The sequence below is a fragment of the Betta splendens genome, chromosome 12, assembly GCF_900634795.4.
Source record: "Betta splendens chromosome 12, fBetSpl5.4, whole genome shotgun sequence".
In the NCBI taxonomy this organism is placed as follows: Eukaryota; Metazoa; Chordata; class Actinopteri; order Anabantiformes; family Osphronemidae; genus Betta; species Betta splendens.
Window position 1 is genome coordinate 11,264,684 of NC_040892.2, and position 11,795 is coordinate 11,276,478.

Below are 11,795 nucleotides of genomic sequence, written 5' to 3' on the forward strand. Positions count from 1 at the left end.
ATTCTTAGCAGATCCAAGCATCTAGGAGACTTATCTGCTAGATCCCGTTACACTAATTGCATTGTGGGTAGTGTAGGCGTGTGGATCTCAACGCGCTACCAGCCAAAACATGACCACTGGGTTGTGTAAAATCTTCTTGTAGCTCAAGCCTAAAAGTGAAATGAATGTTGAGCAAGAGATAGTATATTGCTGAGGTTCAGCGGCCCCTGAACAAGAAGCAGCTCTCCGTGCCAGCAGGGGGCAGCATCTCCATTATTCATCCAGTAAGTGCAGGTAGAGAACAGTTACTGTACTTCAGGTCAAGCTTGTTTTATTTTGACAGGTTAGTAAATATTGACTAGCATATTTTTCCCAACTCTGTCTTAAGTTTGCGTCATTCGTTTGCCACAAATCACAGGACTTTAAGTTATGTGAATGCGTTTGGCTTCCTGTCACATCTCACTTGTGATGGTTTGAGAAATATATGTTATATAATATATATGACATAATATATGCCTTAGCTAGAATCCAAACCTCAGAGCTCCAGTAAACTTTTACCCACTTGGAGAGAAGGCAGGTTTTTATCAGGAGGAGTCAAAGTTCGCACAACTCTCAGCTGCGTGTCTGTCTGATTCGATTGGTTCAGACCTCGCCTGACGGAGACAAAGTTTTTGCCATGTCACGACCCATATCAAACAACACAGGAGCGAAGGAGGTGCCATGATGTCTTCATTTATTAGCCACGTGGATGCCACAACATGAGTTCACGCATGCATTGGTTAGAATACAGAGTTTGTCAGCTCAGTCCACTGGCATCCAAAGCGCCATGCGTTTAACACATGCACGGGTGACGGCGACACGTTAGTGCCAGAGGAGACATTGAGGCCAACACGTGGTCTGCATCCAAATCACATCAACAACAACAAACGTTTATTTTGTCAAAGAAACATCGGCCACAAGATTCCCATGTAAATGTGTACCCCAGGCGTGAGCGGAGCAAAAACGCACAGTAACACGTGAAACAAGTGTTGTGGTGACGCAAGCGCTTCGGTGATGCGGCCGCGCGGATCAGCTGATCCCACCCTGTACCGTCTCGTGTGATACGAACACGGGTGATCGCGGGGCAAGTGAGGTCGCTGACAACAAAAACGGGGAATTCCCTGCGATGGGTGTGGAGACGCACTCGATTCCAACACACCGTCCTGATGATGATAGCGTCTATCGCTGCGATCAGCCATCACCTGCCAGCAGCTGATATGCACGTTCTAGTTTATGCGGTTTAAGATATGATACCAGCGCCAGGTTGCTGCATTTGCTTAGTGCTCGCTCCCTGCTGACAAGAGCCCTACGATCAACATCCATTGTTTGTCAAGTGAGAACTGTCGGAGGTTCACTATAGCCTGCACGTTGCACTTTAGGACAAACTACTCGAAAGCAAGTTCTACAGGGAGACAGAAAAAAAAAGGGGGAAGAGGTTCTACTCCTCAAACTGGACTGGGTTGTCATTGACCAGAACATGCCAGCGCTCAATCTTCTTGTCCTTGTTCTTGAGGCATTCGTACCAGTGCTTCAGGCACTCTCCTTTAGCCTGGATGCCCAGCTGACATCCCCCTGAAGGCAGAGACAGATTCATTCACATCCGTATGTGAGGCGCTGCCATAGCAACAGCTCCCACCCACAGAGCCTCACCAATAGCTTCACTTACCAATGAAGTCGTTGGATTTGCCCATGTCGTAGTCCCACACGGAGATGTCCAGAGACTTCTTGGCCAGTTCACCGTGCTTAATTTCATAACTGAACTCCTAAAACACATTGATGGGTTATGGAATATTCATATATATATATATATATATATATATATATATATATATATATATATATATATATATATATATATATATATATATATATATATATATATATATATATATATATATATATATATATATATATATATATATATATATATATAAGAGGAGGAGAGTTTGTGAGAGTGATAACTGGTGATAGGACCGACCTCGTTAAACTCTGGATTGAGCGTCTTCTTTTTTATCTGTGTCTTGTTTTTAGCTTTCTTCCCCATGTCAGGCTTCAGGTATCTACAGCACAAAAGAAGCCACCGTCACTAGTAGCTAGCAGTCATGTGCGCCGGAGCTGGAGCCGCGTTAGCTCAGCATTGATGCTGTAACTGGGAAACTTGCTGTACTACACATCATCACTCATCATCAACCATCAGAACTGCTACTGTCGATGTAATCACGTGGTCTTCAGGTAACAAAGGTGCCAGGTGAGCGGCTAAGCTAGCACGTGTTCTTTATGCTAACAAGAGCCCATGTGCTTAGGCAGAAGAGTAGTGCTCCTACATTTTGACGAAGGGGTCGGAGTATCCGTTGGAGTCCATGGCGGCCAGGTGGGCACAGCGGACCACGCCCACGATCAGCCGGCTCTGCTGGCTGTCGTACAGCAGCGAGACCAGGATGCGACCCCTCTCCTCCGCGTCCTCGCCTTCATTCACCTGCACGTACACAGCTTCAGTCTTAACATTCGTCGTTGCAGAGAAAGCCTTGGCAGTGTTTGTACACGGCACAACTCACGTCTTCCTCATACAGAGCCATGCCACGCGACTGAGCCCCCACAGCCTTCTTCACCTGGACAGAGACGTGGTTTAGTCATCATCAGACACGAACGTTCAACAGACTAAAAACCTCTGGATGCCACGTTGATGGCGTGTGTCTGATCTTCTCATCTGACGGTGCCAGTGTTCATGACTCGTCCTTTGATGATCAGCTGACCTGAATTTAAAAGGACTTAAGACTGGAGATCAGCTTCAGGTGGACGACGTTGATGCTGTGGAGGTTCACATCATTAGCAGGTGCTGTTTCCATTTCAAGGCTTTTTAAACACTAATGATTTTCCTGACTCGCCTTGTCCCACGTTGTCTCTTCTCATCTGATCGGATCTCTGCACTTGTTTCGATCGGTCCTGTCTTTTCTCATATTGTCTTGCATCACCTGACATTTTCCTCTTGTCTTGTTTCTTGTGCCTTGACACGTGTCACTTGTCTCACCCTGCTGGTTCTCCCATGTCCTGATCTTAACCTTTCTAACTCTGAGCTTGTTTAGAAGGAGGAACATGTTGAATTACAGTTTTTATAGATAATTTTCCACTGTGGTGTTCACCACATTAATAAATGACAATCAAATCCATAATGACTCACTGGGATCACTCTCTCCAAGCAAACGTTGAAGTTCTTCTTCTGGTTGAACTTCAGCTTCTTCAGAGCCACTCGCGTCTCGCCGATGAACTCGTTGTGTCCGAACTTGTCCTCGTCGCTCACTGAAAGGCTGAAGACAGACGACGCGTAAGTCACGGGCGCAACAGAGGAGGCGGCGTCAGAGGTTGGCGGCGTTCTTACCGCAGAGTCTTGCGAGACATCTCGTCGTCAGTGATGCCGTGGTAGATCAGCGTCTCGTTCCACACCGGGTTCAGAGTGGCTTTGAGTGTCTTGGTGCGAAGTTTGTTAGACTGAGGGATGACAACACACAATAGATCAGATCACGAAACAAAGCGTAAAACAGCCGTTACCCACAAGCACCTGGTCGAGTGGAGGAGAACGAGTCACTTCCTGTAGTTAGTTAATGAATTTGTCCGATTTTACTAAGTCAGTAAAGACGTCATGATTTCTGTCTTACAGCTGAAGTAACAATAACCACGTGTCCAGGACTTGATCGTCCTGTTCCACCACCCTGCTGCAGCCACGCTGTCCTCCCTTCAGATGACAAAAGGAGAACCTGACACCTCCTCACCGATGCCCCTCTTTTGTCGACCGCAGGTGTGACAACACGAGTCAGCTCCAATCAGGTCTCCACTGGGACCTCCGTCACCAGCAGAGCAAAGAGACGTCCTGCTGCTGACAGTTCCATACGTTGCCTTAAACATGGGCCCAGCTGAGCAGCATGTGTGTGTACCTTACTGGCTCCAGGTAACAGGTGCAGTTTCACGTATGGATCAGCGAGTCCATTGGAGTCCATCGGCTTCAAACCCTGAGAAACCGAAAGAAACGACGACTCAGCTCAGCTCAGATTAAACACGACCCTAAACCAATGCACTGAACACAGTCTTATTGTGAACATCGTCTGCGTGTGAAACAGCCGTGCGTCTGACTCGTGGCTGCTGATGGTGTTTCTGCCCCATCCTGTGCTCACCTTGGCTTTAACGATGCAGCAGTGCAGGCTGTGGTTGTCCTGGTCGTACAGGAGACTGAACGCCAGCGATCCCAGAGTAGCTGCAGGTGGAAGCACAGCGACGTGTCAGAGCATTCGCGCGGCTCCACCTCTGACTCAGACCTGACACGGAACCCGGCCTCACTGGCGTCGTCGGAGTCGTACTCGTCCTCCTCCGTGGGGTCCGGCTGGGCTCTCTGGGACGTGGGATTGTCCATGGGTGGAACGGCTGCAGCTGCGGGGACGTACGACGAGGTGGGAACGGCGGCCTGTCGTTTCACCTCCACGGCCGGAGGCGGCACAGGCTCCTTTCTCTGCAAGTCTACAAACGTCACAGCACAGAATCGCACGATGCTATAATGGTATGTTAGAGCACAGCTTCCCGCGGTCAAGGCGTCCTTCCTCAGGGGACACAAACACAGCAGGTCTCAGGAGGACGCGCTGATGGTGATGACAGGCAGCCCTGCGGTGCTGGGTTATTCTGAGACGGGCCGGTGCTGCCCTACCTGCGGTGCCGGCCGCGCGCTGCGTCGCCTCGGGCGCTTTGGAGGCCAACACACGCTGCTCAGCCTTTACTACAGACGCAGGCTCGCTGCAGCCGCCAGCTGTTGTTCTCGCCGTCTGCTGCTGTTGTTCTGATCCAGCGGCTCCTGAGGAGACAGAATCGCCCCCGTCTGTTCGGGTCGTGGGTTTGTGAGCGTTAAATAACCACATATATGGAACATCGCGTTCCATCTGCGTTACCATGCGCCTGGTGATGTGCTGCGGGTCGGTCCGGGTGGGACCGCTGTGGTCCGGACAGTGGGAAAGGTTCCGGCAGACGCTGCTGGTCTCTCCCCTTAAAAAACCAGGCTCCTGAACGCTTCTGGACCTGCAGGAGTAACCGAGTCTCATTACATTTGTACATGTGGTTCAAAAGATTCATTATTCTTATAAATTAACATTACTGCATCAATAATAATCAGTAAAGGAAAGGAAGTACGCGGCTGATTGTTGTTCTATGTTCCACCCTGTGACTTACAGCGAGCTCTGCTCATGGATAGCTGGATGAGGACGCTCCTGTATCTTACGAAACAGAAACTCGTCCACTGTGTGTTATTCTGTGTGTTATTCTGTGTGTGACTGACGGGGCGGCGCATTGGTTTAAAGAGCCGGGACCCCCGGGGGGCGCCCATCTCAGCCAACACAGCACCGCGTGACTGTGGGAAGCAGACCTTCCCGCTCGCGCCGCATGAGACTCAAAGAATGACCCGCGCCTTCAAGAGTCGAGCCACGTCATTAGCTCATCGGCGCCCATCAATAGACAGCGATTTGCTGCTTCGCTGCGTGTCTGTGCCGAACGGAGCGCCCGAGGCCGAAAAGTCCCGCTCCTGGTGGTCTCTGGGCCTCGCGGCGCCTTCTCCTCACCTCCTGCTGCTCGTTGCAGATTCTGCACAGCCACGCTGGACACGCCCTGCTGTTGCTCCAGATGCCACACTTGCTGCACATGTGCTGCAGACACGCAAACACAGACAAAGGCTCAGACAGCGGCGCGGACAGAGACCCGTGAGTCCGGGAGCGTGCGCGGCCTACGTTTCTGCACTGCGCGCACAGCACGGCCGTGACCCCCTGCGGCCCGAAGGACGTCCCGCACAGCAGACAGCGCGACTGCCCGTCGCCACGCGCCGTCCTCTTGATGTCGTCCAGGCGAGTGGAGAGGCGCCTGCACGTGGGCACAGACACAGGTTTCGCCGGGTCACAGCTCGGTGAGCGGCCGCATGGGCGTCCGACCCACGTGATACGTGCAACTAAAGAAGAGTTTGCTCTCACTCGATCCGCTGCTGCTCCATGGCCTCGATCGTGGCCGCGCGAGCCAGGACGCCGTTGATGATCTGCTTCTCCTCATCCGTGAGCTCCTCCCCCGGGGGGCCGCCAGGCACGCTCATCGTCCAGTCCTGAGCGAGCGAGCGCACACACAGACACACACACACACACACAGACACACACATACGCGCACACAGACACACACACACGCACACACACACACAGACACACACACGCACACACGCACACACACACGTGTGAGAAAACGCTGCTCTGACAAAAAGAAAAAGTGCAGCGCTAAGAAGAGCTGGACGCTAAGAGCTGTGGACAACACATGCTGCTGTGGATGACACTAAAGGTTTACATGTGTGTGAGCTGGGGCTAATCTGTAGACCAACAAAGCTCAGAACATGCAAAGCAGTGAAGAGACTCTGTTGGAGCAACATTTTATGTGAACCACATTCATTTACTGAAAACACAAACGTTGCTTCTGGATCCTTTTTTTCTTCTTCACTTTTATAGAAGCTGCACAAAATTACATATTTTGAAAAGCACAAACAAACTGTCCAAAACCCAGACCAGCAGGTGAGATCTTCCCTTGATTTGAGGCCTTCACCCAGTGACAGCATGAGTTATTCCAGTATTCCTCTGGACTCTGAAGGTTCCATCATTCAGACTAGAAGAACGCACTGGAACCATTGTGAGCTCCGTTGAGCTGTGGAGCTTTGGTTTGGGACTGTTGTTACTGTTTTAAATACAAATGTGAATTTAGGTGTCACAAATCACGTGTGATAGAAAAGAATGCCTAGATAACAAACAGACAAACAGCTCATGAGCTGTGGCTGCAGGGTTTCACCGTCCGTTCGACTGTCAGCGCTCGTTTGTCTGGAGAGGAGTGAATGTCATTAGAGGTGATTTATTGAACGGTCCCTGCTCCCTCACCAAAGCCACTGGCCTTTAAATCAGTCCCACCGCACAGACACCACTGGGGGGGTTTCATCCGGCCTTCACCCGCTCCTCCAGTCCCCTGAAGGTGAGGGGTGGCACCTGGCACTGACACCTAACAGAACCATGGTTCTGGAGGAGATCCGTATGGTTCCTCGCTGGTGCAGGAACCTGGCCGTGTACTTGAGTCTGGGGGCGCTTTACTGCAGCCCTTCAACCTGCCGCGTCTGACTAACCTGCTGTGAAGGTGTTGCACCGGTCTGTCCGAGCGTTTACCGTCACTAGATCGACCACTCGCTGCTGACTAGGAATATTTTACCTCCACTTATTAACGGCCCAGTGGCTCCTGCCCTGCTGTCACTGCAGACAATGAGGTTTGAAAACCCACGCTCCACGATGGAGTCACCTTTAATGAGAGTCGTCCCGGCATGTCTCAGCATGGATCTGATGGTTCTACAGCCTCTGGGATCTTCACTGGATCCTACACAACCTGACAAGCTGCACTGAAGACCTTTCTGTGCAACTGCAAGTAGAACAACAACAAATAGAAACCAAAAGCAGAATAAAACTAATCTTCTCCCGTTGCAGTAAAAGCTTAAACCAAAGCTCCCTGCAGTTGGACATGAATAAGAAACTGTGCATTGTCTAAATATAGAAAGGATTCCTACGGACACTGGCCTGGAGTCCAGCCATCTGTCAGAGGAGACAGTGGAGAGTGAGGACGCGCTGACAAACCAAGTCAAACCCAGTTTGTATCACACGACATCCCAAATCGCGGCGGGGCCTGTACCGGCTGCAGGCGGGATTCATGGCAGCTCCCAGAGGAGACGGCAGCCGCCGCCAGCAGCCCGGCCCATTAGTGGCCAAATATTGTCAGATAGCCTCGTAATTATACACACACAAGTCAGTATACATTAAAGTCCGGAGCCTGAGACGCGCCGACTTCCTGACAGTTATGATATCGCCTACATAATGGGAAAAAGCGAAGTGACACGCGAGTGTCGGCGGAGCGGAGGCGAAACAGCTCCGTCACCAAAAGTTACATCTAAATAAAACCAAGGAGCAACACTTGGACGGACCCTGTGAATCCTCAAATGAGTGACAGCTTCGCGTTTTATCACCCCCATGTGTAACAGAGGAGCAAAGTGAGGCCTGTGGATCAGAACCCCCCCCACCCCCAACACACACACACACACACACACACACACACACACACACACACACACACACACACACACACACACACACACACACACACACACACACACTAGACCTGTGTCTATGTTTAGAGGTTTACAGGTGAGGCAGGACAGGAGCCTGGCTTTAATAAAAGGCTTAAAGATCCCAGTCCTGCTGCCGCCACCGGAATCAATACGAGAGCGAAATGACATTACTATAAATCTTCCGCATCCAAGATTAAGAGCTTTGGAAAAGCTGTGGGATGCGTTTAAGCGCACAATCAGCAGTGGAGAGCGGAGCTGATCGAAACGAGGCCGACGTCAAACTGGGGCTGAACCCTTTACGCCGACGTCATCGGCTTCCTGTTTGCTTGAGTCAGCTGCTCCGACTAACTGACCAAGTCACTGCTGTTTGAATCAACCATAAATACAGACATAGGCCACAAACACAGACAGCTCCTGCTCCATGAGCTTTCTAACGTCGGCTCTTCTGGTTTTACTCTGATAACTCAGCCTCGCCTTCCTTACGCGTCTTTGTCTTTGTCCCTCTCTCTCTCTGTCCCTTAACCAGTCTCTCTCTCTCTATTTCTGTCTTTAACCAGTCTCTCTCTCTCTCTCTCTCTCTCTCTCTCTCTCTCTCTCTCTCTTTCCCCACTCATGTCTCTCTGTTCCATTCAGACTGTCTGTTTCCAAGCACTAAACTGGGTCTTCTGTAATCTTCTGTACAACCGCCACCAACCTGTTATTAACATTAATACAGACTGACGTGCCAGTGAAATGTGTGTGTGTGTGTTCGCTCTCTCTCTCTTCGTCTCTCTCTCTGCTGCCTTACGCACACACAGGGAGCGAGGACATGTCACACAGAGTCAAAGGCCCAGAGAAAAGCTCTGTAAACCGACGCGAAGTAAAAGGAAACCGAGGCATTTCAGCTCTGGGAGGCAGAGGCTGACTCAGACACACACACACACACACACACACACACACACACACACACGAAAAACTGACAGGCTGCATCATCCACTGTTTCCTCTGAGGTGCACAGAGAAAATGAAAACAAGTCCATGTAAACGTGTTCAAAGGGTCTCGTGTCATAACTTCAGGTTAAAGGTTATTTCTGGGCTCCTTACGCTGGAAAAGCAGGTTCACCTCAGATGTTCCACTCAACCTGCTGGCATGTCTGTGGACTGTGGGAGGGAACCAGAGAAGCTGGAGATCAGGTTCTTGGTGCTGACACTGAAGCACCTGCTGCCGGACGCTAAACGAGGTGACTCATGCCTGGAAACCGGGCTCATTCACGGCACCCGGAACGCTCCCCGATCCGAATGCGACCGGGGCATCACCCCCCCGTCCGTCGCACACAGCTGTCACTCCTCCCACCGGCCGCACAGATGTCACCATCCGCTCCCACACAAGCTGCTTCTCATCCTCGCGTCACTCGGGCCGGCGTCGCCGGCGTCCACTCGAGGATCCGAGGCTCGTCAGAGCAGCGAGGAAGCAGCTTATGGGGCTTAGCTCTGCAAAGACGCACCACCACCACCTACTTTATCCTCAGTGTGATGACTCCGGGGCTCGTTAACCCTTCATCACACACACAGGCTTTCTAATGACTCCAGGCGACACTAATCGTGTGGTTTGTGTGGAATCAAGGCAAGCTCAAACCCAGGAGCCTTTGCTTTGAGCAAGTGTCCTGTAAGTGTGGTCATGAGAAAATGGCCGACAGCATGAGCCCTGTTGGAAGCGTCCACTTCCAGGCCTCCAGGGAGAATTTAAGGCCAGAGACAGCAACACCTCAGGTGTGAAGGTCCGAAGACGCTCATCTGAGCACAGAGGAGGTGGATCCCCTCCATCGCCCATCTCCTTTCATGCATGTACTGCATCGGCGCTAAAGCGAGCTGGTTGCACGCCGACGGTGCGTTCAGGCGACAGCACCGGAGGAAGCCTCCGTCAGCTGCTGTTTGCTCTGACAGCGTGGGTTCGAACCGGGCGTCTACAGCAGCTCTGTCAGGAAGCCGGGAGCCCTGAGGCCTGGAAGCGCAAATGTGGGTCAGCTCACGGTGGGTGTGTGTTTCCACTGACACAACGCTGGCTGGATGCACACAGCTAATCAGAAGCCCATTACTGCAGGTCTGTGTGAATGATCAAACCACACAGAGCAAGACATCCTTGATGACTAATTCATCATTTCTATTAATACCTGCACAGATTTTGTTAACACTGGCGAGACGTGCAGCAGCGGCGCCCGTGTAAATAAAGCTGCCATGTAACGGCTCCGCAGCCTATTTGGATGCAGGCGCACAGAGCAGGTGGTGACATTTTGTTCCAGAACCGGTCAACGGAGCTCGTCAGCTGGTCAGCAGCCGGCGACGGGAGAGGAAGAGACCAAGACGTGGCCGGAACGCAGATGAAGGAGCTCAGAGACGCAGGTGAGACGGGAGAGGACGCACACGGCTGATGAGTGAATCAGCAGACGCTTCATCACGGGACTCATTGCTGCTAAAGGCAACTCTGACCTGAGACAATCAAGCACTAAACGCCAGCTCCCCAAAAAAAGCCTGACTTCAGCACCCAGGCTCTGTCGACTCGGCGTGAACCTTTTCCACAGCATCAGCTCCTCGAATCCTCCCACCTCACACTCGATCCGGAGGGGAGGGGGAAGCCTGCTGCTCAGCTTCAGGCACGGGGTCCGAACCGGGCCGGCGGCACCGGTGCAGAACCACCATCTGACAGCAGCTGTTTGGGAGGCCCGACCCGGAGCTCCTGGGGCCGAGCAGTCGCTTCCAGCCTGGAGGCGTGTGACTGAGGCTCTGACCGAAGCCAGCAGCTCCTCTGCTGCCGGTGGACACGGTTCCGTGGAGCCCGAGCGGCTCCGAGGCGCCTGGTGATGGCTTTAATAGGAGCGAGCATGTGGTGAAGTGCACGTCAGGAACACTTACGCGCGTAAAACAACCGGCTCAGCGTTTATTCATGGCACGGCACTGAATGCACTGTGACGTTTTCATTATGCGATGTAGTCACATTAGATGCTGTTCATCAGTCCATTAACATCACAGCAGCTGCAGTAAACTCTGACTGAACTAATATTGATTCATTATGATGTTGAACATAGGAACGTTTTATAATAGTTCATCGATCCGTATTAAAGACAACACGTTTCAAACCTCAACAATCTACTTGGATCTGCATCATGCAACTCTTATACAGAAACCTCATGAGGTTAAAAGAGCAAAGCTCCTCAAAACGTGCATCCAGCTTTCCATTCTGTCCAGGTGAGACCCGTCCGTATCGGACCCCGATGGCGTCAATCAGAACCGAGCCGGTTCCTACCTGAGGCGCCGACGTTCCGTAGTGGCTTGTTTTTCCCCTTGGTGCTTCCTCAGCGGCTCCGTCTCAGCTCCATCGCTGCTCCTCACTGTCAGCCTCCTCCTCCGAGCGCCGTAGTAACGTAGCAGCCCCCCCCCCCCCTCGTCCCTCGTCCCTCCCCCTTTCTGTCTCTTTGCCTGCATTTTTCTCTCTCTCTCTCTCTGTCACCCTGCCTTTTTCTCCCCCCTTCCTCTCATCTCTTCATCCCTTCCCCATCTCCTCCATCCCTGTGCATCTTTTCTCCCCTTCCTTCACTTCTTCCATTCCTCTGTCACTTTTTCCCCATTTACAGACTCTCCCTCCTTCT

General features: G+C 51.7%; 1 protein-coding gene across 1 annotated transcript; it reads right to left on the reverse strand.

The window, feature by feature from the left end:
• Positions 1 to 293: 293 nt before the first annotated feature.
• Positions 294 to 11,585, reverse strand: rph3aa (rabphilin 3A homolog (mouse), a). The gene is made up of 16 exons (XM_029169213.3): positions 11,453 to 11,585; positions 6,012 to 6,136; positions 5,775 to 5,904; positions 5,610 to 5,693; positions 4,947 to 5,073; positions 4,709 to 4,852; positions 4,348 to 4,524; positions 4,185 to 4,264; positions 3,948 to 4,022; positions 3,395 to 3,504; positions 3,197 to 3,323; positions 2,574 to 2,627; positions 2,343 to 2,494; positions 1,997 to 2,078; positions 1,685 to 1,781; positions 294 to 1,590 (listed from the first exon to the last, which is right to left on the reverse strand). Exons 2-16 carry the CDS (start codon positions 6,125 to 6,127, stop codon positions 1,457 to 1,459), a joined length of 1,689 nt encoding a protein of 562 aa, XP_029025046.1. The 5' UTR covers positions 6,128 to 6,136; positions 11,453 to 11,585; the 3' UTR covers positions 294 to 1,456.
• Positions 11,586 to 11,795: the final 210 nt, after the last annotated feature.